Consider the following 26,097-nt stretch of genomic DNA (forward strand, 5'->3'; position numbering starts at 1 on the left):
CACGTGCCTTATTAATTCATTCAAAAATTGTGCTGAGTACTAACGAGGTAACTTTATCTCTGCTTTTTTTAAAAGTATATTTTATTGATTTTGCTATTACAGTTGTACCATTTTTTCCTCCTTTGCCTCCCCTCCATGTGGTATCCCGATTCCCTCCAGTAATGCCCCCCACCCCCTTAGTTCATGTCCATGGGTCATGCATATAAGTTCTTTGGCTTCTCCATTTCCTATACTATTCTTAACCTCCCCCTGCCTATTCTGTACCTACCAATTATGCTTCTTAATCTCTGTGTCTTTTCCCCAATTCTCCCCTTTCTGCCTCCCAGCTGGTAACCCTACAAATGATCTCTATAACTATGATTCTGTTCCTGTTCTGCTTGTTTGCTTAGTTTGTCTTTTAAGATTCAGTTGTTGATAGTTGTGAATTTGTTATTTTAATGTTCGTGGTTTTGATCTTCTTTTTCTTAAGTAAATACCTTTAACATTTTATGTAACAATGGCTTGGTGATGACGAACTCCCTCGGTTTTTACCTTGTCAGGGAAGCACTTTATCTGCCCTTCCATTCTAAATGATAGCTTTGCTGGATAGAGTAATCTAGGTTGTAGGTCCTTGCTTTTCATCACTCTGAATACTTCTTGCCAGCCCCTTCCTGCCTGCAAAGTATCTTTTGAGAAATCACTGCCAGTCTTATGGGAACTCCTTTGTAGGTAACTCTGCTTTTCTCTTGCTATTTTTAAGATTCTCTCTTTATCTCTAACCTTTGGCATTTTAATTATGATGTGTCTTGGTGTGGGCCTCTTTGGGTCCATCTTGTTTGGGATTCTATGTGCTTCCTGGACTTGTATGTCTATTTCCTTCACCAAATTAGGGAAGTTTTCTTTCATTATTTTTCCAAGTAAGTTTTCAATTTCTTGCTCTTCCTCTTCTCCTTCTGGCACCTCTATGATTTAGATGTTGGTATGTGTAGAGATGTCCCAGAGGTTCCTCATTCTATTCTTGTTTTGAGTTCTTTTTTCTTGCTATTTTAATTGAATGCTTTTTTCTTCCTGCTGTTCCAAAGTGTTGATTGAATCTCACCTTCACCCCATTCACTATTGGTTCCCTGTGGATTTTTCTTTATTTCACTTAATGCAACCTTTATTTTTGCTTGGGTCTTTTTTATGCTGTTGCAGTGGCCAATGATTTCTTTGAGCATCCTTATAACCACTGTTTTGAACTCTGCATCTTGATAGGTTGCTTATCTCCATTTGATTTAATTCTTTTCCTGGAGTTTTGTTCTGTTCTTTCATTTGGGCCATATTTCTTCGTATCCTCAATTTGGCAGCCGCCCTGTGTTTGTTTCTGTGTATTAGTTAGAGCTGCTTTGACTCCCTGTCTTAGTAGCATGGCCTATTGTAGGAAAGGCACCCATCTGGATGAATGTAGCTTCTTTAAATCCTTGGTTTTCGGACTTTCATACAGCTCGATTTTCTGACAAATTTGGGTGATGTTTATGTAGTTTAGCTGTAATTTTTGCTGTAGTTGTGTGCAGAGGCAAAGCATGTTTAGTTATGCCTCCATCTTGGCCAGGAGTCTCTTGGCCTGGCAGCAGTGGATTCGAGGAAACACAGATGGCTGTCCCAGAAAGTAGGAGGAGCATAATAATGGACAATCTAGTCAGACGTTGCTCAGAAATCTAAAGGCTGCCTCTAAAGGAAGCCTTATGGAGCCTAAGCGAGGTGTTCTTTCCCTGAGGCCCATGGATTCTCAAGGTATCTTCCAACTGAAGATTTCCCCTAATTTCTAACAGAAGTTTAGCATTTTCCTGGGTTGTGGGTTTGGTCCCCAGTTGGGGCGCATGTGGGAGGTGGCTGATTAATATCTTTCTCTCTCTCTCCTCCTTCCTCTCCCTCTGCCTGCGGCCATCCGGGTGGTCTGGGCAGCAGCCCCTTGCTTGTGCCGTGCCATGGCACAGCTCTACCTGTGCCTTTTAAAACTGCTATAATTAATAAGGAATTAAGAACAATGTGGGATCTATGGCTTGTTAATATATTACTCTATTCAGGGAATGTAAACTTGAACTTGGCTGAGACATACCTTCAGCGCCACACATTGACATCCTTGAGACAAGAAGTAAATACTTAGTGCAGGTGTTCTTAACCTGGGGCCCATGGATGCATTTACAGGGACCTACAAAGTTCTTGGAAAATTAATTTCAGTAAGAGTTTTTATTAAATATTTTTAAAAATTTATTGAGTAATTAGTATCTTCTAAGCACTCTTCTAGAATTGGATATATGGCAATGAACAAGACAGTCAACATGAGATAGGACGGAACATAGAAGGGTCAATAAATAAGGTAATTTCAAAGACTGATAAGCCAGCCCTGGCTGTTGTGGCTCCGTGGATTGAGTGTCAGCCTGCGAACCAAAGGTCGCCGGTTCGATTCCCAGTCAGGGCATATGCCTGGGTTGCGGGCCAGGTCTCCAGGAGCGGGTACACGAGAGGCAACCACACATTGATGTTTCTCTACCTCTTTCTCCCTCCCCTTCCCCTCTGTCTAAAAATAAATATAAAAATCTTTAAAAGAAAAGGCTGACAAACCAAATGAAGACAATACAACAGGGTAATGTGGGAAGCTATTCTAGCTATGGAAGCCACAGAAGGCCTAAGAAAATGGCATTTGAAATGAGGAATGCCTGGATTTAAATAAATCCCCACTTCCACCACTTTCTAAATGCATCACCTTGGCCAAATTTCTTAAAGGCGTTAAACTCAGTTTCCTCAATTTTAAAATGGGGACATTTAGGTTCCAACTATAATATTGGGCCAATGGGATTGTATGAAATGCTAAGCCTAGTGTCTGGTGTGTCATAAGACAAGAGAGTGGAGTGTTGATCGTAGACACAGGGCGGGAGAGAGAAGCAGGTAGAATGAGAAGTACAGATGAGTAGCCAGAGCACAGCAAACTTCTGAGTCGCTGGGAATTACAGGGAACACCAGGGATTACCGGAGGCCCTGGGACACCCTAAAGAGTTAGGACTGTCTTTCCCACTGCAGGGAGGCTGCTGACACTGCTTCCTTACCACCCCAACTTCGGTTCTTTCAGGATGGAAGACAGAATGCTAACATAGCTACTTTAAGAGCTATTTATCACAGTAGTAAAGTTGGTAAATTAGTCAGAATCAAAGAAACCTTCCTATAATTGTTAATTTTTTTAAATTAAATTTACATAAAGGTAAGAAAACTCTAACTCCACAGTTAAATTCAATTCCATTTGACTTTCACAAAAACACTAAAATACATATAATCTCACTGCTGCTGAACACCCTTGATGAATAAAAGGCATGCACTACCCTAGTAAACCAACCTCTATTACTTTGGCTTTTAAATTGGCCAAATTAATACCACCTCTCAAGTACAAAATACAGTTGAATTTTTATCTATAAAGACACACTCGCAAATCTTTTCAAAAACGAGTGAAGAAAGGCTTTAAAATGACAATTCTACTAAGGTCACCTTTAATTATATCTATCTATAAGATTCCAAAAGTATGCTTTTTAAACTAGATAGCCCTGCATTTATTTATTTATTTTGGGCAAGCCGGTCTACACATTTACGAACTGTCGGCTCCCCAAAGAAATCTTATCTTCTATTTTTTAATCCCCCTTATATCTTGTTCTACCACTCCACATACAACCGGTCCTCGGGAAGTGAAAAAAGAATCACTTATCTAAATGAATCTGCAATTTTCAATGCTAACGCTATGATATTTCTGACCAAAAAACACACTCAGGCTGTCAAAGCTGACCTACTACTGCCGGTATTCCTGCTTATTGCATGTGATACTTCTGGTAAAATCAGATTCTTCTATAGTACAGCTATAAAACTGCTTGTAAAGAAAACTAGGAAAAATAAAATATTTTTGTTTTTGGAATACTAAGTACAGTTAGTGGTCTCAATTCTAGAAAGGAAATGAATAAACTTTTAACAATAAAATGATGTTCACAGTGAGATCTACCTACTACCACTTTAAAAAAATATAGCTTCAGCTTTAACTATCTAAAATATCATCTGTAAAGTTGAATTCTACACTTCAGTAAGTAAAGCATTCATTTATAATGTGAACGCAGTTGACCGTAATTTATCTGTATGTTATTTCTGAAATTTTGAATGTTAAATGTTCTTAAATGGGGTCGTGCCTGGATCAAGACTTAAAACTCCATATACACAAATGACGATCATTTGAAATGCATACACACATACATGTGTACACACACGTGCAAATGTATATATGATTATATATAGATACATGCATATTAGATCAATCATAAAGTGGCCAGATCATGCCAAGACTTCCTCAGAGGGTAAATTCCAACATTCTGAAAGCATGTCTTAAGGCGTACCTTCACAGAGTCGGCAATTTCCCGGATGCCCTTAGCAGCAGCGTCTTTTATGATTGGTGTAATTAATCCTTTATCTGTTGCCACAGCCACTGAAATGTCAATGAAGGGCAGTTGCTTTGGGCCTTCTCCATCCCAGCTGACATTAACACTTGGCATTTGCTAAAGAACAGAAACAGAAAAAAACATGTTACTGAAGAAGCAGCTTTAGACCAAAGTGATGAGAGAACAGTAACTAACCCTATTATGTGTATCTCAGAATGAATATAGCCAGACAGAAGGAAATAAAATTCCGTGTAAAAATGGATTGGATCTCTGTGCTAATATCGTATATGTTAGGGATGAATAATTCAGCATGCTATCTTTGTGAAGCAAGCTTGAGGGAATTCTGACGATGTCCACATTTTGGTCTCTTTGTATCATGGTAAAAAAAAGGCTTCCTTTGTTAAACTTGACTGCTAAAAAGTACCGTATTTTGCCATGTGTAATGTGCACTTTTTTGCCTAAACTTCTGAAGGAAAAATAAGGATGAAAATTGTATGTGGGTAGTACCTGGAATACCTGTATCTGTTCTTGTGCATTTGTTACATAAAATTTCTTGTATCATAATATGTTCAAAAATAAATGCTAAAATTCCTTTGTAATACAAAAGTCAAGTATCTAAATATAAATAAATAAAAAGTTGAATGAAAAAACTAAAGCAAAAGATTTTTTCCTGAAAGTTTGGGCCAAAAATGTGGGTGTGCGTTATACAAAGGAGCACCTTACATATGGCAAAGCACGGTCTTTGACATTTGCTCTAGTTCCCGCCTCAGTGTTTCACCAACATGACCGTTAGAAGAAAGAGGAGAGGGAAGAGGGAGTGACATTCATCCACACTACTCCTGGGCATGAAGGAAGCCTGACTTCCGAGCACAGCCCTGGGGAGTATCAGCAGGCCATTAATAAATGACTTCCATATTTAAGAGAGATTTTCTAGCTTCATCAACATATTATATGCCCTATACATGTATATGTATATATTTAATATATATACAAACTACATGGAGGATGAAAAACCTGATGAAATGATTAAATGCCTGGAGATAATGTGCACTAATAACATTGTCAAATATCATAGCAGAAAATGATGCTCAAAAAATAGATATCAAAAACAAATTCCTCTTCTCAAGATTCTTTGCTTGCTACTGAATAAGATCCATGCCTCTCCACATGTAATGTAACATAGCCATCCACCAATAGGGTTTCACCTACTTACCTAATTTTAGCTCTGACCACCCCCCAACAATGAATTCCCCGCCCACTCAGGCCTCTCACTGCCACGCTATGCTCATTTCCACTTCATCTCTTTCCAGTTGCTCATTTCACTTCCCCATCTTTCAAGGTTCAGCTCATTCATTCAACAATGCCATTATGTCAAAATAATAAACAATGGCATCCCAATCTCTTAGAAGATTTTAAATTCTTTAGAGATAATGGTAAAGTGAAAGAGAAAAAACTCCCTCACAAATGAAGAATATCTGGAAAATAAATTTAATTAGAAAGCTATGTAACAAAAATCTAGGGGACATAACCTAAGTTGTACTCAAAGGAAAATTTATACTCTAAATAATCTTATTAATAAAATATAATTATAATTAATTAAACATTCAAGTTTTCTAAAAAAAAAAAAAAAAAACAAAAACTCTAACCAAAATAAAACTAAGGAAATGAAGGAGTATATAGTGAAACAATATAAAAGGAGTGAGAATATAAACATGCAATAAAAGTGAGACAGAGTTCAGAAAAGCCCCAGGCGCTGAGGACACTGACATAATTATAAGAAGCAAATTTAAGTGACTCTAGGCTAATAAGTTTGGGAATCCAGATGAAACCAATGATTTTCTTGGAATATATAAGTTTCCAGACTGATATATAAAAAGCTGAAAATTAAACAGCTCAATAATTTGGGGAAAAAAATGAGAAAGCTGCCAATGCTCCCTCCTCAATGTAGAACTCAGATATTTTTACTGGTGAATTCCACAAAACTTCAAGAAATAAAAATCTTTACAATATTGAAACAATCACAGAGGAAAGAAAGGAAAAAAGTAACCAAATTCATTTTGATGAAGCCACTGATGAAAAAAAAAAGGAAAATCCTAAAAGAGCTAGCAGAAAATTTAAATTAAACTTACTATGGCTCCTGATACAAAATTATGAAATGAAATATTGACAAATAGCTAATGACCACTTAAGGAGGGCAAGAATAACTCATAACTAGAAAATCATTACTATAATTCAAAATGTTTGGTCATAGACAAAAGACTTATGAGCATTTAGATATGAGCAGATGAATTAAATTCTCTATTATTTAACTGTTCAATAAATAAAAATAAATGCCTTATACATGTACTTTAAATGTAGCAATTACTATGCAGTTACACAGAAAAGCAGCCTCGTTCATACAAAAGCAGGACAGAAAATGGTGCTGAGCAGCAAGTCCGGAAGCCCGGGCTTTACATGAACATCTCCAGTCAGACCACCTGCCTTCCTGCCACCTGCACCAGGACTCCACTAGGCTTCCCACACTTAATACACAGTCCAGAGCTGAACTCGAGATTCCGGCCTCAAACCTGCTCCTCTCCCATCTTCCCAATCTCAGTACGTGGGAAACGCCATGCCTCCCATGCTTGGGCCAAAATCCTCACCCTTCTTTCCCTCACATCCCACATCCAATCCATCAGCAAATCCTGCTGGCACTACTTTTGAAAACTGTCACCTTTGACAGCCTCCTAGGAGCACTCGAGGCCTCCACCTTGGCTCTCCACAAGCTGCAGCACTCTGCACGGCAACCACAGCAGTCTCTCCTTTCTCTATTTAAAATGTGAGTCGGATCACATTAGCCCTTTGCTCAAAACCCTCCAAAGACGTGCTGCTCATTCATACTAAACTCCCTAGTCCTTACCATGGCCTCCAAGGCCTCAGGTACTATGGGTTGCCTCCACTCCACCCTCTTGTAAACTTTTTAATCTCATCTCCTACCCTCTGCTCTTGCTAACTCCTCTGTAGGCACATTTAGCCTCAGTGCCATGTCCTTGAAGGGCACAGTCCACTCCTCACAGCCTTGGTATTTGCGTTCCCTGGAATAATAATCTCCTAGCACACATCCACTCGGCCCAACCCTCTCTTTTTGCAGGCCTTGTCTCATGATCGCCTTGCCAGAGAGGGCTCCCTTTTGAAAATAACACCCCTAGTTATTCTGTCTCCATACCCTGCTTTTTTTCTCACCTCTGCATTTTCACACTATGATAATAGTATTTGTTTGTCTCTCCCAACTAGAACTTAAGCCCCACGAGAGCAGAAAACATGTAGCTTTTGTTCACTACAACATTTCTAATGCCTGGCATGTTTTTAGCACAAGATAGGGGATCAACATTAGTATATGTTGAATAAGTTGGTCTTTATTCTGCTATGATTAATTAGTTGTAAGCCCTTCTGATTCTCAGTTTCTTCATCTGTAAAACTAAGGAAGATTAAATGAAAGAATTATTTTAGCAATAAAATCATAAAATGTTTGTGCATTAAAAATAAGAGTTCTATTTATTATATAAAAATTTAAAGAGGTGCCATGGCTGGCAGGCTGGCTCAGTTGGTTGGAGTACTGTCCCACACACTGAAGGGCTGTGGGTTCGATTCCTGGTCAGGGCGCGTACGGAAGACAGCCAATTGATGTTTCTCTCTCACATCAATGTCTTTCTCTCTCTCTCTCTTTCTATCTCCCCACCCTCTTTCTCTGATATCAATAAACATGTCTTCAAATGAGGATTTAAAAAAAAAATCAAAGATGCAAGACTACTTGATGAGCCCAAATTATTGGGGTTTGCTACTTACTTTAAGGGTAACAGCTGCTGCCTTGATGATAAAATCATTTACGGAGACTTTAATGTCATCTGAAAGGAAAACAGGCATATTAAAATTATTGCTCATAATAAACTTTAGCATTGACCATTAGGATCTCAAAGTTGTAAATTATGGATTACACTGACAAACACTGATAAAAAACATTACAGGCTTTTATTGGTTTGCTTATTCAATAAGGTTCTCCTGATCAGAAAAACTTGTGTTATATGAGGCCCTTGATAAACAGTATTAACTATGTATATAAAATTTTACTTTTGGACTTCCAGTCAAGATGGCGGCATAGGCAGACATGGCTCACCTCCTCGCACAACCACATCAAAATTACAACTAAAATAAAGAAAAGTCATCACTCAGAACCATCAGAAATATAGTTAACTGGAAGAAACTTTGCAGGCTAGAAAGGATTGACAAGAAATATGTAAAGTCATGAAAAGCAGGGATCTACAGCCAAGACTGCTCTACCCAGCAAAACTATCATTTAGAATAGGAGGGCAGATAAAGAGCTTCCCAGAAAAGAAAAAGCTAAGGAGTACATCATCACCAAACCAGAGTATGAAATGTTAAAGGGACTTATTTAAGAAAAAGACAATCAAAACTATGAACAATAAAATGGCAAAAGTATCTATCAACAATTGAATCTATAAACAAATTAAGCAATCATGAAGAACAGAGACAGAATCATGGATACCGAGATCATTTTGATGGTTGCCAGATGGGAGGGAGTGGGGAGAATGGGTGAAGAGGTGAGGGGATTAAGAAGTACAAATAGGTAGTTACAGAATAGCCGTGGGGATGTAAAGTACAGTATAGGAAATGGAGAAGCCAAAGAACTTATATGCATGACTCATGGACATGAACATAGGTGGGGGGATTGCCTGAGGGAGTGGGTGGTGCTGGGTGGAGGGGGACAAAGAGGAAAAAATCAGGATAACTTTAATAGCACAATCAATAAAATACAATGAAAAAAAGTTTACTTTTGTACCTTGATTATAATTCTTTAAATTTCTCAGATGTTATACATAAGAACTTGAAGGATGTATTATACCCTCAAGCAGAAAGAAAAGAACCAATTCCCATGCTTCTGAAGAGACAAATGATTTCTCTGTGATGTATTGTAAACAGATGTTTACAAGATAATTGTTTTCTCATTCTTTTCAAATCTCCTTATTCTGCGTATCCTTTAAAATATACTGATTATATTAGAGCTGTGGCACACATAGTCACTTTAAAAAAACAAATATATATATCTGGGACATATTTAAAATTTTCTTTTTACTAATTGGGTATATGGCAAAAATTTTAGACCACTCCATTAAATAATCAGATCTGCTTTTTAACTTAACAAAAGAGGATAGAACAAATGCCAAATATGAGGCAATGTTGGTGTAGGTCCTAGTGCAATAAGTAAAAATGAGGTTTTCTGTCCAGTTTTATGGTGAATCCATTTGAATTAATTTCCTTGCAGTACACATAATGATTTTAAGATAAAGCTGAGTGAGGTCCTCTCCCTTCCCACAGAGCTGATATAACTAAAGCATTTGATTTATACTTTTGCTTTTCCCAGTGGATATGAAAGTGTTGGCAAATGTAAACTGTGCTTGATTCTTTATTGCAAGAGCTTCCAGAAGAAGCTTTAAGATCAAGATGTAGTGAATGGCATGCGGATGGAATCACGAATCCTTGATTCCAGTACCCTGGGATTCTGTGTGAACGACAGCGCACTCCAAAGGCACGCTGAAGACTTCAGAAAGAGATTAGATGAGTTACCATAAATACTGTCAAACTGCCATGGCAACTGTCAGCCGCTTGTTTAATTCACAGCTCTCCCAGTCCAGATTTCCAGAAACACACATTTTCTGTTTCTTTAGAAACCCTTTAGGAATAGAAACATAAACGGATTTCCAGTGCTCAGACTTTTAATGATAAACCATATAAAAGACTTGGTCTGCACAAATTCAGACACACAGACATGATCTTTCATGAATTCATTATACTTACCTTTCACGGCTCCCTCAGCCTCCTTCTCACTTCATCTACTATCCACAGGTATCCACAGTGAAGACTTCCCAAACCAGCTACCAGCTGGTGATTTCTAAACCCACCACCGAAGTCCACAGCCCTCACCTAAACTTCTCTGCCCCAAACAGGGTGCAACATTTCATATTCTTTGGTTGGACACTTTCTTCATCTACTTTCTCTTACTGGCTCCTCTGTCACTCTCCTCTTCTGGTGTCCTTCCGCCCTGTGCCACTCACTCACTTTCAGGTTCTTCCTCTGAAGGCTGGCATGCATGTCTCCAGGTGAGAACTTCCGGTTCCATGGTTTTGACACCACTTACGTGATGATTCCTCCAAATTCCACCTCTAATCCTGACGTATTTGGAGCTTCACACTTATACATCCAATTTTGCACATGACATTTCCACCTACATGTCTAATAGACATCTCAAATCATACATGTGCAAAAGAAATTTTTTCAAGTTCCTTTATTGTAACTCAGTACTATGGCAATTTTCAAACATACAGAAAGGAGACTGTCAGGGACATTTGTTGAAAAGAAGAGAGCAGAAAACAGTTTGTGGGGGAATGGTGGACATTCTCACTTGCATAGTTACAAAGACAGTGCGGAACTTGTTTACAGAATGTTGTATGCTATAACCTTATCTAAAATAAGAGAAGGGAAGGTACACAGGATATACAGATAACGTGGGCTCTTTGAAGACTGGCCACAGAACCTCACTGCAAGCACATACAAAGCCTGGGTCACGGAAGGATTCTACACACTACTCTCTAGAGCCCCTGACAGAGCACTGTTTTCTGCCGCCTTACAGGCAGGAGCCAGGAAAATTATTCTCATAATAGCCTCTGTATCATAACTAAACGAGTATGATTTCAGACCTACAAGCTTCCAGGGTTTACTTTTTGAGTATTAATCACTTTTTCTGAAATAACTTCCCATTTGGTTCCTTGAACTTTTAAAAGCTATTAGGTTATCTTCATATATAATCTTGAAAGTCTGTATCGAAACTGATTTATCACTCCTGCTTTCACTTGGGAGGTAGAATGCTGCCAGAAAAAGTTGTCCCCACCCTAACAGGGTGGGAACAAATGCGGGATCAGCTACAAAATCGTAACTTTGTTGAGCCCATTAGAGAGCGAAGGTTACAGAGCAGATAGGCGAACTGAACAGCAAAGGGTGATGTCCCCTCTGAGGAAAGGCGAGCAAGCCTTGACTCACTACTGCCAGAGCACGGGAAAGCGCAGACCAGAGCACAGCGCACCGGGCACGAGCAGTGGGGGATATCAGCAAAAAGATGCAGACTAAAGACATTCAAACGGAAATGCAGGGGGAAACCACGCGATATCAAAGAACTGCTTTTTTAAGCTTCAGCAGAGGAAAGTGTCAGAAAATGAAAACTAGATTGGTTTGTTAAAGTAAAACATATCATGTACATATTCTGGGGCTTACGTCATAAGTAAAAGTAAAACATGAAAACAATAGTATAAAGGACAAGAAGAAGGAAATGTAGTGAAATTGTAAGTTTCTTACATTATACGTGAAGTGCTGTAATTAAAATTTGAAGGCAGCCTGTGACGAGTTAAAGAATTATACAAGGGTGGGCAAAAGTAGGCTTATACTTGTTCATGTGGAAAAAGGCATACAGGTTATGATTATAATAATACAAGAATAAACTCTGAGCTTTGTATACTAATTGTAAACTTACTTTCACCCACATATTCTAAACTCTTCAACTGTCATTTATAGAACACTTCTCAAAACAAAAGTAGAACATACATTCTTTCCAAATACTCATGAAACATTCAACAAGCTTGACCCTATTATGACTATAAAATAAATCTCAACACATTTAAGAAGACTTAAATCATACAAAGTGTATTCTCCAAACACAATGGAGTTAAATTAGAGATCATAAAAAAAGATAACAGAAAAGTCCCCAAAGATTTGGAAATCAAACGTATATGTCTAAATAATTCATGGACCAAATAAGAAATCACAAGTGAAATCAGAAAATTTCTTGAATTAAATGAAAACGAAAAATAAAGACACTAGCATCTGTGTGATACAGTTAAGCACTGCTCACAGAGAACCTAAAAGCATTATATGCTTTTATTAGGAATAAACAAAGTTTCTTATATTGATCTCAGTTTTCACCATAAGAAACTATAAAAAGGGAAACAAATTAAAACAAAGCAAATAGAAAATAAAGATCAGAACAGAAATCAATAAGAACAAAATTACAGAAACAATAAAATGAAGTCAAATGCTGGCTCTTTGAAAAGATCAGTAAAATTGTTGAACCTCTAGCTCTAAAAAGTAAAAGACAGAAAGTACTCATGTCGAAAATGGAGACATCGCTCCGGATTGCATAGATGTTAGGAGTATAGTAAGGTACTGAATGACTTTATACCAATAAATCAGTAACTTACACGATATAAACAAATTCTTTGGATGTTACAAACTACTAAAGCTGATTCAAGAAGAAACAGATAACACACATCTATTTAAAAAAATAAATTTGAGTTAAAAATCTTCCCATTAAGAAAATCCGAGGCCTAAATAGCCTCACTGATAAATTCTACCAAACAATTAGAAATAAAACCAATTCTACCTAAACTCTTCCAAAAAATAATAGAGGGAAAAAAAATTTCCCAACTCACTCTACTAGATTTGATAACAAACCCCACAAAATTATCTCAGCAGAAGAAAACTACAGGTCAGAATTTCTCATGCACACAAGTGTAAAGATTCTAAGCAAAGTTTTAGAAAATGGAATCAAGCAATTATGAGAAAATTGATGATTAAATGAGTTTTATTTACTCATTACAAGTAATCACTCATATAAACAAAACAAATTCAATATTTGGAAATCAACCAATAAAATTCACCATATTAACAGACAGGAAAAAGAAAGATTATCTCAAAAGATACACAAAAAGCATTTGACAAAATCCAACATCCATCTAAATGTGAATTTCTTCAGCCTGAAAAAGGAAATTACAAAAATCTACAGCTAACATTAAACACTAAACGCTTTCTTCCAAGGTCAAGAACAAGGCAAGAATGTCTGCTTTTACCACTCATATTCCTCACTGTAACAGAGGTCCTCTACAGCACAATAAGGCAAGAAAACGAAATAAAAGCCATATAAATTGGAAAGTAATGACGTATCAGTTTATGCTAAGAATTCTTATGTCTGTCATGAACCTTAATTTTAATTCATTGTTGGGAGAAGCATATCAAATTTAATAACCTAAAATGCATCCTGAAGAAGTTAAAAAATTAAAACTTATATCAAGAAGAGTGATATCTAAGACATATTTATAATCTAAAACATTCTTAAACCAGTTTTGGATTTTATACTTTCTACAATGTTATGGACTGCTTTGTTCAGATACGTATCACACCAGAAAGTATGGTTTATTCAATGCTATGGAAGCGATTTATTTCTTATAGGAAAAGAAAACCAATTCTTTTCTCTAGCACTAAAACATGCCCAGATGATAAAATTGAAATAAAAAGCTATACAACGTGCATTTTATAAATAAAGGATTTCATGATAGTGAGCATGTGTATTGCATTAAGTAAATTCAACTTTACTCACCTTTGACCAGATTTTGTCTAACTTTTAAAATGGCTCCGATGTCACAATCAGCAGTAGCATAGGCATGAGGTATCGTACTTTTAGACTCAGTTAACCTCTTGGCAATAACTCTTCGAACATTGCTTGCTGGGATTTCAGTGAATGTGCCCTGCAAAGAAACAGCAATCTGGCTGCTAAACCGTAAACGGAGGGGAAAAAAACAAACTTCGTAACAGAAATCAGGTCTCAGTGACTTACAATAATAATTAAAGATTAATATAGAAAAAGTAGTATTAAAAATTCTTAGTATAAGAAACAATGTAAGAAATCCGAGGTGTTTTACTATTATAGTATAAAACTGTAGAAAAAACTTCATAGCATATGACTGTAGAAAAAAGTGGAAAAATTCAAGTTTCAGTTGTAAATGGGGCTTCTTATGCCACACTACGTTTAAGATTATTAAAAGCAATCTAACAAATCATGAATAATTCTCCATGGAAGGGTGTGCACACCCCCCCCACACACACACACACACTCCAGAGACGCCACCTAAAAGCAGCTTTTGTTATAAACATCATTTCTTAGTAACACTCAAAACAGCCAGTATATCAACAAACTAACTAAAACCAATTCTTATTCATAAAAATAGCATACAGTAGAAAAATATAATCTAATATATTTGATAATCTACCAAATTATTTCTATTTTGGTTTGTCATTTTCTTAAAACACATCACATGAGTATCTTATTTCCTAGAAATTCAAAATATAAAGTATGAATGAGATAATTAAATCTTCCTGTAATTTTATTGTAGTGTTTCCATTCTGTTCCTTGAACTTCTAACAAAACCATGATGGACCTTAAATTACATGTAATTCTTTCCTTGTTCTTCACACCATTCTGGGACTGAGTTGCAATCACCCAAGGATAATACAAAGAGGCACAAAGTACACCTGACTTCTTTTTTAACAAATGCACTCTTCCGGAATCAAATATTTTAGGTTAGCAAAGTACTTGATCAAATGGAACAAAAGATCTCTACATACAATAAGAATTTGAAAGTAAGGTTTATCTTCCTAATTTGAATAACTTACCTTTCTTTAAGGATTTTATTTATTTGTTTGTTTGTTTGTTTATTTTTAGAGAGGGAGGGAGGGAGAAAGAGGAGAGAAACATCAATGTGTGGTTGCCTCTCTCACACCCCCTACTGGAGACCTGGCCCGCAACCCAGGCATGTGCCCTGATTGGGAATTGAACTGGCAACCCCTTGGTTCTCAGGCCAGTGCTCTCAATTCACTGAGCCACATCAGCCAGGGATGAATAACTTACTATTTAATGTTGGAGAGGATGTGGAGAAAAGGGAACCCTAGTACATTGTTGGTGGGAATGCAGACTGGTGCAGCCACTGTGGAAAACAGTATGGAATTTCCTCAGAAAACTAAAAATGGAACTGCCCTTTGACCCAGCAATTCCGCTACTGGGATTATACCCTAAGAACCCTGAAACACCAATCCAAAAGAACTATGCACCCCAATGTTCATAGCAGCACAATTTACAATAGCCAAGTACTGGAAGCAATCTAAGTGCCCATCAGCAAATGAGTGGATCCAAAAACTATGGTATATTTACACAATGGAATTCTACGCAGCAGAGAGAAAGAAGGAGCTTATACCCTTTGCAACAGCATGGATGGAACTGGAGAGCATTATGCTAAGTGAAATAAGCCAGGTGGTGAGGGACAAATACCATATGATCTCACCTTTAACTGGAACATAATCAACAAAAGAAAAAAGCAAACAAAATAGAGCAGAGACATTGAAATTAAGAACCTTGTAACAATAGCCAGAGGGGAGTGGGGAGGGGATAGTGGGGAGAGGGGTCTATAGGAGCTACTATAAAGGACACAAGGACAAAATCAAGGGGGAGGGTAGCAGTGGGGGAGGGAGGTGGGACTGGCTGGGGTGGGTGGAGGGATGGGGAGAAAATGCAGACAATTGTAACTGAATAAAAATAAATAAATAAATTTAAAAACAAAACAAAAAATATGATTTTACTACACATAAACTTTTTATGTATGTAATCATAAATCATTAATGTATATCCAAAAAATCTGTTTCCTATGAAACTTGTACTGTTTTCAATTCTTTTAAAAATATTACATTAAAATATATTTCTCCATTTATAGCAGTGTAGGTTTCTCTCTATTTTTTTATTTTTTAAGTGCCCATTCAATTTTAAATAAACCAGATTATCCCGCATTTCTTCCGATGGGAAGGAAGTGACATGAAACCTCGGAAAGGAAGACAGAGGAGCAAACTGGAGCAATCTGGAAACAAAAAAGGACTGTTATACTGCATATACCTCAGAAGAAAAACATGATTAGCTATGGCCTCTGTGGTTCTTCATAGTAAAACCATCAATTTCCTTAATCAAAAAATAAGACACATCCACAAAAGGGAGCTAGTGTCAGCTACCAGTTCCTGGCGCCACACCCAAGAAAAAAGACCTGAAGAGTGTCATGATTACAGAGCATACATATGGTACTGAAGGTGAGGAACTTGTAGTGGACCTAAACTGAGTCATAATTCTAATGTTTTTTTGTAAGTTAGCACTGCATTAATAAATCTGATTTGTCCTAGGAAATCTACAACACAGAGCATTTGGAGAGTTTTGTCTTTATCACTTTTAGCTGCTACTAAAACAGATTGCTAAAGCAACCTGTAAAACATACAGTAATAGCACTTTCTCTCCCACTTAAATCTGAAAAATGAAAATCTACTCAGATCACATTACCTCTGCGTTAGGTTGTCCAGGAGTTGACACTGGTGGGATCATCGGCCGGGGATGACATGGCCCGGCTGCGGCCTGTGAGGGCAAAGGTGCAGCAGGGGTTACTGGAGGGGCTGGGGTTGGCCTGGACTCAGGGATCTTGCCCGTCTGTTTCAACTGGACAAGCTTGAGAGCATCCCTAGAGATAAGAGGGAATTAGAGAGCCATGATTAGCAACAAGAACTATAATAGAACTTTTAGAAAATGGAGGTGAGATGTGGAGGGAAGCTACAGAAATATATACATGTCAAGGCTATAATGCAAAATAATTTATTTGAGCTAGACAAGTAAATCTTGTCTCTTACCTAGTCTGCTGATTCATATCATTTGTTCAATGGCTATAGTATTTGTACATTTTCAAAAACCAAACATTAGAATATTATCAAAGTATTGGGTATAGATATTCAATAGTTATTTTTATAAAAAAGAAATTACTCTTTTTTATCGGGGGGGGGTGTCATTTGGAAAATGAACAATTCCTAAGTCAAGCCACACCCTTACATTTGTGATATAATTTTCACAAGGCACTCAGAAAGTATCACGTTTATTGTACCCATGACTTTCATTAGGATATTTATTAAGTAACTGTTAAGTTCAAATTAGTTTGTTTATGGACAGAAAATCACCCCATTATTAATTTTGCTTAATAAGCTATCAGCACAACCTAACATTGTAAACCTAACCCACGACATCATTTAGAATGAAAAATAACTAAACTAGTAATAAGCCTGCCTTTGTATTACTCTGTAAAACAAAAGAATCTTTTATAAAAAGCTGTAATTAGATTCCTAAACATGTCAAGTTGTCAATTCTTATAAATCAGACAGGTGGAATTAAGCATACTGCTTTAAAACATTAAATCTATTTGAAAGTTTTAGTGTTACTGCCCATATACATGTGGCACAACTACAGCAACCTCATATCAGTTCACCTGCCTCTCTGACTAACCTGGGTCTTCCCACTGGAATAAGTTTCACAGAGCAGGCACCGTATGTTTTAATACACTCTCGAAGGATACAAAATTCAAACACATGGGAAGACACATCAGTGTTCTTAAGAGGAAGACTCAACATCAAAAAGATGCTGGTCCTAAGTTAATTTAAAATGTGACAGAACCCAATAAAAAATCCCATACGTCCTCTGCCAAACCCCGCCAGTGGGGCTACACGAACTGTCTGAAATTCATGTGGGAGAATTAAGAGTGTGCTACTAAAAATTAGAGACGGTATGGAAAAGGAGACCCAGCTGTATTTGGAAATTACTTTGATCATACAAGTGAATAAAATCCAAACAGATAAGAATGAAATTGTTTTTAAAAGAGTATTTCGGACTTCCGGCCAAGATGGAGATATAGTAGGTAAATGGTCTTTGCCTGCCTGCACAACCAGAAGAAGGACCACACCAAATTTAAAAACAAAAAATAACCCAGAACTGCCAGAAAACCGAACTTTATGGAAGTCCAACAACCAAGGAGTTAAGAAGAAACATTCATTCAGACTTGCAGGAGGGACAGAGGTGGGCAGCCGGGTGGAGAGGACGCACAACAAGGTGGCAGCTGGAGGACTGGGTGGTCCCATATTTGCATGCAGATAAACTGAGAGGAACAACTGGGAAGCGAGACAGACCACACAAACTAGGAATCCAGTGCAGGGAAATAAAGCCTCAAAGCCTCTGGCTGTAAAATCTCATGGGGGTTGTGGTGGCAGGAGAAACTCCCAGCCTCACAGGAGAGTCTGTTGGAGAGACCCATAGGCTTCTAGAATGTACACAAACCCACCCTCCCAGGAATCAACACCAGAAGGGCCCAATTTGCTTGGAGGTAGCAGGGGAAGTGACCGAAAACTAGCAGAGAGCTGAGCAAGCAACATTGTTCCCTCTCTGACCCCAATACAGCACCGCAACACAGCGACATGGGTTGCTCCGCCGCTTACAATGTAACAGGCACTGCAAGACAAAGAAATATGGCCCAAATGAAACAACAGATCAGAACTCCAAAAACAGAACTAAGTGAGAACAGGTAGCCAACCTATCATATGCAGAGTTCAAAACACTGGTAATCAGGATGCTCACAGAAATGGTTGAGTACGGCTGCAAAATAAAGGAAGAAGTGAAGGCTATGCAAAGTGAAATAAAGGAGAAAATATATAGAAAACCAACAGTGAAGGGAAGGCAACTGGGACTCAAATCAACAACCTGGACCAGAAGGAAGAAATAAACATTCAACCAGAACAGAATGAAGAATCAAGAATTCAAAAAACTGCAAAAGGCTTAGGAACCTCTGGGGCAACTTTAGACATTGAAAATCCAAATCATAGGACTTCCAAAGGAGAAGAAGAAGAGCAAGAAATTGAAACCAGCAAAGCTATCATTTAGAATGGAAGGGTAGATAAAGTGCTTCCCAGATAAGATAAAGTTAAAGGAATTAATCATCACCAAGCACTTAGTATATGAAATGTTAAAGGAACTTATCTAAGCAAAAGAAGATGATCGAAAACATGAACAGTAAAATGACAACAAACTCACAACTATCAACAACTGAACCTAAAAAAAAAACCCCAAAACAAAAACGAACTAAGCAAACAACTAAAACAGGAACAGAATCACGGAAATGGAGATCACATGGAGGGATATCAGCAGGGATGGGGAGGGGGGGCGAATGGGGACAAAAGGGATAATAAGCAGAAATGGTAAGTACAAAATAGACAGGGGAGGTTAAGAATAGTGTAAGAAATGGAGAAGCCAAAGAACTTATATGTACAACCCATGGACATGAACTAAGGGGTTGAGGGGATGCTGGTAGGAGTGGGGGGTGGAGGGGAGTAAAGGGGGAGAATATGGTACAAGTGTAATAGCATAATCAATAAAATATATTTAAAAAATGAATGGACATGAACTATAGGGGGGAATGTGGGAGGGAGAGGGTGGGCAGGATGGAGTGGAGTGGGGGGGGAATGGGACAACTGTAATAGCATAATCAATAAATATATTAAAAAAATGAAAGATTATTTCCATGTTGTAGAAATTTAAATGTGAGTTCATGTTTATTTAATACAAACATAAAACAATACAAAGTTCCGCTACTCTGCATTTATAACCATTTCTAAGGATCTGGCTTAGTTATCAGATTAGAACTATTCCTGAGTAGTGCTGCCATTATTCAGAAAACCACCCTGGCATCGAACACACTTTTATACAGACAAAAGTAAAAATACAAAAAACCCTGTGCACTTCCTTTTAAATCTTAACACTAAAGAAGCTCTTCCTTAAATACTTCCAGAAAAAACGACCTCGATAAATAACAAAATCGGTTATTACGAGCAGCACCCACGTACTCTTTCGTGAAGACCCCCCGAGGACCCGTGGCTGTGCCCTGGCTGGCATCCAGCGTGTGTTTGGCCAGAATATTACGGGCAGCTGGACTTAAACGGAACCTACGAAGAAAACGTGAAGGTTAGAGGATCAATTAACACTCATACTTGATTCAGATATATCTAAATGTCAACAGTTTTGCTAATAATTTAAAAAGCAAAAGCATAATAAAGCTAAAATAGTCACAAATAAATTCATCTGTACTAATCTGGTTTATTTTACTAAATCAAAACATTTTCATACAAACTTAACTAGTCACTATTTCAAAATATTCTTTTAAAAAGAGTAAATATTCATAAGGAGAGAATTTCTACTTTCCACATGGCTCACAAAACAGATAAATAAGGAAGTAATTATAACATTCCTTCATTTTTTGTGATAAAATACACTTCAAATTTACCATTTTAAGCATTTAAGGTGTGGAATTGAGTGGCACTGAGTACGACCTCATGGCTGTACAACCGTCAACGCCATCCTTCTCCAGAACCTGTCATCTTCCAGACAGAGACTCTGCTGCGAAAGAGTAATTCCCTGTTCCTCCCTCTCTGCACACCTGGCAACCATCATCTACCTTCTGTCGTATAACTCTGACTCTCTAGGTAACCCGTGGAAATCATACAGTCTTCGGCCTTGTATGAGCGGCTTATTCGACTTAGCGTATCGTCTTCGAAGTTCATCCAGGTGGGTGTCAGCATCTCCGTCCGTCCGTCCTAAGGCTGAGTAACATTCCATTGCATGCCTAGAGCACATCTGGGACACATGGGCTGTTTCCACCCCTTGGCTACAGTAAACAATGCTTTTATGAACATGAGCGTCCAATATCTCTGAGTCCCTGCTTTTAAATCCTTTGAGTATCTACTCAAAAGAGAAACAGCTGTATCATAGGGTAATTCTACTTTTAATTTGTTGAGGAACTAGAACTGCCACAGTGTTTTCCCCGGTTAGTACCTGTACCATTTTCCGTTCTCACCAACAGTGCATAAGAGGTCTAATTTCTCTACATCCTTGTCAACACTGGTGACTGTCCCATGGTTGTTTTTTGTTTTGGATTTTTTTTTTAATAATAGCTATTCTAATGAGTATGAAGTAGTAGCTCCTTATAGTTTTGATTTGCAGTTTCTTAATACTTAGTGACATTGGACAGTTTTCATGTGCTTACTGGCCATCTGTACACTTTCTTTGGAAGAAATGTATACTTGGGTCCTTTGCCTATTTTCATTAGGTTGTTTATTTTGTTGTTTTTGAATTGCATCTTTCATGTATTTGCTCAAGTCCTTAGTATCTACATGAAATCATTTTTCAATTTACATACACTCTAGGAGAGTGCAAGAGAGGCAAAACAATTACGCTGATTCTATAGCCAAGGAAACTGCGGTAACAACTGTGGTAACAATGTCACCGCATTGAAAGGTAACATGACTAGTAAAAGCCACTCTTCAACCGAGGCCTGAAAGCACAGCCGCAAACACAAAGAGCTGCACAGAGAACGAAAATTAGTACAATGAGCCGAGTCGGTAAGTTTGTAACTTAGAAATGAACTGGAACAAAAGAAATGAACTGGAACAAATTCGTCTGGTTCCGTGCTGCAGGTGCACAAGCCGAATGTCCGGGAAACGCCCCAGCTGATACGGACTCAGTGCTGCCCAATCTTCACTGGAATTCCCGACTTTTATGTAAGATTAACAGTAACCAACCAATTCGAAATGATTTAAAGAAAGAAAATCACTGTGTGGGCCAACACTGTGCAGGTTCCAGTCAGCTGGCTTGTAACCGACACCGCGGGGCGTCAGACCTGGGTGTCTCTGACGATGAATCCCAACAGAAAGCGCACGCCCTTCACCTACACAGGGGGAGGGGGCATTGAGCACAAAACACCCAGGAGCCTCTACCTTCGGATTTTCATGGTGAAAAGGAGAAAATAAAGGGAGTTATGACCATGGAGTCAGAAATACTGTGTGATAACAGGAATTTAAAACTCAGTACTCCAAAAATACTCACTTTTTTTTTCTAACAAGAACTGATAATGGTAAACTAAAGAAAAAAATGAAGGGTTTTACTTAAGTTCAAAAGTAGTTTTTTGGACATTCTCTCTGCAAATAATTTCCTCCTATGAAGTTATTTGTATTATAGACAACATTAAATAAATGAAACTTGTTAGAATTTTTTAAGTCCACCAATTAAAGCTATATAAAGCTAAAGTAAAACAATGTTTAATAAGTACCTGTGTTGTTACAAACAACTAGACAAAACACAGCTCTAATCTGTCTCAAGCTCAAATGCAAAATAGCTGGAAAAGGAACACATGTTAAAATGCTGATTTCATGATCAATTATACATTTAAAACTGGTATTCATGTACTGTAATTAGAATCTATGAAGGGAGCACAACAGGAAGTTTTATATACTGAATCCCATTCTGGAACCCTACAACCTCATTCAAGCTCAGTGTGGACATGTACAGGGCGTGCCCAGTACCTGGAGCACAGCAGGTATTCATTCAATACCTATTTGTTTGTTGAATGAACAAATGATAGTAAAGTACTCATTCCTAAGTCTCAGTTTCCTAAGAGAAAAAAGGGAAGGTCAGCAACTTCCTACTTAATGTACAAAGATGTTTTCAATATTACACGATTATAGTCCTCTAAGAATTGCCGTAACACATTTTTTTTATACATCATCATTCAAATAAACATACTCACTGCAATGTCCCTGGTGTGTGTTCCTTTTTGACAGGGAGAGAAATCGGTGGTTCTGGCGAGGGGCAAGGTGCTGGCGGTTTTGGAGCGGCTGCTGGAGGACCAACATCTTTGGGAATTTCAACCTGTTTCCAGTCTTCTCCTTCTTCAACTAGCAAACCAATTAGTGTACCCAGCCGTATATTTTTAGATCCTTCTTCAACCTATATTTTAAAAAGAAAACAACTGCAGAGATGGAAAGGCTCAGGACCTCATGAAACAGTCTATTCCTTTGTTGGACAATTCGATACTGGTTGGAAAGATCTCTTAATTTGAGCTGAAATCTGCTTCCTCCTCCCCCTCCCACTCACCACTTCCTTTCCTACCTTCCCACAGTTACACCTTCCTGTACCACTTTCCCCTCCCAGTTGCTGATGCTATCTCCTGAAATACACACACACATCCAGAATCTCCCCTCTTTCTGGCAGCCTTTACATATACAAGACATATCTATGACTGTCTTCCTTCTTAATCCAAAACTAGCCTGTGGTACATAACTTGGCCACTGGTATTTGTCTTTCTCAGAGGTGCTATACAATGGCTTAGGAATTCCAAGAACTCATAAGAGATTAATTTCCCCAAATAGGTTCTATTTACTTTACTAACATTAATTCAAAGGAAATATTTTCAGTAGACTTAATCTAGAATAAATAACATCTCTTTGCACAGACAGAATTGGTTAACTACTCTGGTTAATGGTAAGTGCCGCTTCCACCTTTCTCTATATAGCTCTTTACAACCTGAGACAAAATAAACGGCACGCATGGCATTTTCCCGAGTACGTCAGAAACGTGGTGGCGTCTCAGCTCAGCAAACGCATCTTCACGGATAACGCCACTTGAAAGTATAAACAGGACTGAGATAAAGCTTAAGATAAATATATTTTAAGTGCTTCAGTAGTGCTAACTTATTTTTAAAAAATCGATTATTTACTTAACTTCAAAAAGTCCCTAGAGAACCTTCAGATGATAATATTTTATAAGTTCAATAACAGAAGAAAATGTCATTCCTTTAAAATTTGCTATTATTCCCTTTCAATTACTGTAAATAAGGTTCATTATAGATGCAATTCAGTGAATAATTGACTGACCGGCTGCCAGACGTTGACTAATACAGTAATTACAAATAGACTCCTCGAATGAGACTGGTATTTCTGAGTGACACTGGTTTGGATGCTGATTACTATGAGCACTATTCTTCAAACCACAGGACGTAAGTCCCAGGAGTAAGGAGGCTTTCTAAGTTACTAATTACTAGTGGAGATGACACGAAACAATGGCTTTGATAAAGCAAAGTATACATAAGAAACGTGTACTTAGAACTCAGTAAGGACATTTAAGGAATTGCAAGCTGTGGAAAATACTAAAAGACCTCAGAACAATTTGTTTCATGCTTTGTCACACAGTGACGTTTTACTTCTCTGGACTGCTTATTTGTCTTTACTATATCAAAAAGATGAGTTAAGATTATCATTCAGTTAACAGTTTGTCGTCTTCTAAAAATGTCTCATACCTGCTTATGAATTGCTAACTCAAAACCACAAAGTAAAAGCTCATATTCTTTAAAAAATCGATTAGAAAAACACTAAGTGATATAAAGTCCACCTGATATTAATTGCTATCGACGGTGACCCAGAAACAGGATCAATGCCCAAGCGCAGAGACCGTCACTCCGGTGCAAAGCACTTTAAGAGGAAAGCTGTTGAAAAGATACCAACAGATGTCTGAAATCTGAACCAGACGCTGCACTAAACCTAAAACTGGCACCTCAACTGTTTTACCTACAACAAATCGTAACGCTGACTCCCATGCACACCCCACCAACTGATACCTTCGCAAGGAGGCAACGAGCGTTTACTATTGTTTCAACTTTTATCACATCTAAATATTCAGTACAATTTATTTTTAACTACTCACATTCTTCCCATTAAAAAAATGACACCATGAAGAACGATACCCAAATATAATGGCCAAGCATATACTGGCACATGACTTGAATATATAACAGAAGTTAAGTGAAAATAAAGTCTATTTGTAGTTCAGTTAAAAGTCATTAAAATCACGAAATGAAGTTAAGATCATTTCTCTGACTTTATTCCCCTAGAAACAGGAGATCTTTTAGGGGTGTGCTAGTTCCCTGCAGACTAGTTTGCTTATGCTGCAATCAGCAAATATTTAAAATTGGGGAAGGCTTAGTAACAGAAGTGTAAATAATGCGCTTTCCAAATTGTGTTTGGAAACCAAACAAGAGAGCCTTTGTTACGGCTGCCTCTGAGTTAGCACTGCCCATGTGCTCAGCTCACTACGGCACCCACTTCTTTTCCCAGGCGCTCAACTTCCTTGATCAAAATCCTCTCCTACTCTTCCGCCTCCTCTACCCTTGTGCCTCTGATCTCTCGATATGAAATGCAGGACTTTTACACTTAGCCCTGCTAAAACTGCTGATTGATGCTGAAATATTGGATCTGGAATCTGTCATTCAACGCATCAGCGTTCCCTCCTAGTACTGCACAGACTCCGTTGGTTTTAATGCCGGCTCTGCTACTTACTAGTTAGGTGACCTTAGTAAAGTTTATGTATCTCACCATGCCTGTTTCTTCATTTGTAACGGAAATAATAATAGTCGCTACTTGTAGAGTTGTTATGAGGAAATAAATAAGTTAGATATAAGACACAAAACAGTGCCAGAAATCTGGTAACCACTACATAAACGTAACAGTCATAATAATATGTAAATGTAATAAATGTAAAAATAAATAATTATTATATAATAATTATATTATTATTATTATTATTATTATGGCGGTGTTGGTATTTTCTTCCAAGTTACTGATTTTTAAAACAAAAGATATACTCAACACAGATCGAGACTAGACTACAGAGGAGAGCCCCTTGGTAAGGGTGGGAGATTCATACCTTAAGGCCCAGCACAAGGCCGGAAGTCCTAGAGAGCAAACAGCCACAGATTGGACCACAGGGGTAAGGCCTGTGACAAACTAGTCTTCCACAGCACTCGTATAGAGGCTGAATTCTGTCCCAAGGCATGACCCCCACAAAGGGGCCTGCTCACCAGAGACATCTCCACAGACTGCCATAAATCACCTGTAGATACGCTCACAACTGCCCCCTAAGCCCATCGGGGTACCGAAAAAGGACAGGAGATGAATAGGCAGAGCAGCTACAACAATATTTTCCCCAAAGAAAACCGTTTGAGGGGGTTCCTTCCACCTAAGTGCTGGTAAATACAGTGTTTGATTCTGACATGAAAAAATAATCAGTCAG

At 38.0% G+C, this 26,097-nt stretch overlaps 1 protein-coding gene across 1 annotated transcript in view; it reads right to left on the reverse strand.

The window, feature by feature from the left end:
- The window catches only part of PDHX (pyruvate dehydrogenase complex component X), a 64,986-nt gene that overhangs the window by 8,902 nt on the left and 29,987 nt on the right, over window positions 1–26,097 (reverse strand). Inside the window, exons 4-9 of the mRNA XM_024558777.4 lie at window positions 22,781–22,980; window positions 20,046–20,144; window positions 16,678–16,852; window positions 13,906–14,053; window positions 8,253–8,311; window positions 4,386–4,544 (exon numbers count right to left, since the gene is read on the reverse strand). Coding sequence (XP_024414545.2) covers window positions 4,386–4,544; window positions 8,253–8,311; window positions 13,906–14,053; window positions 16,678–16,852; window positions 20,046–20,144; window positions 22,781–22,980 — 840 coding nt within the window. The remainder of the gene's footprint in view (window positions 1–4,385; window positions 4,545–8,252; window positions 8,312–13,905; window positions 14,054–16,677; window positions 16,853–20,045; window positions 20,145–22,780; window positions 22,981–26,097) is intronic.

This window comes from Desmodus rotundus, chromosome 5, assembly GCF_022682495.2.
Source record: "Desmodus rotundus isolate HL8 chromosome 5, HLdesRot8A.1, whole genome shotgun sequence".
NCBI lineage: Eukaryota > Metazoa > Chordata > Mammalia > Chiroptera > Phyllostomidae > Desmodus > Desmodus rotundus.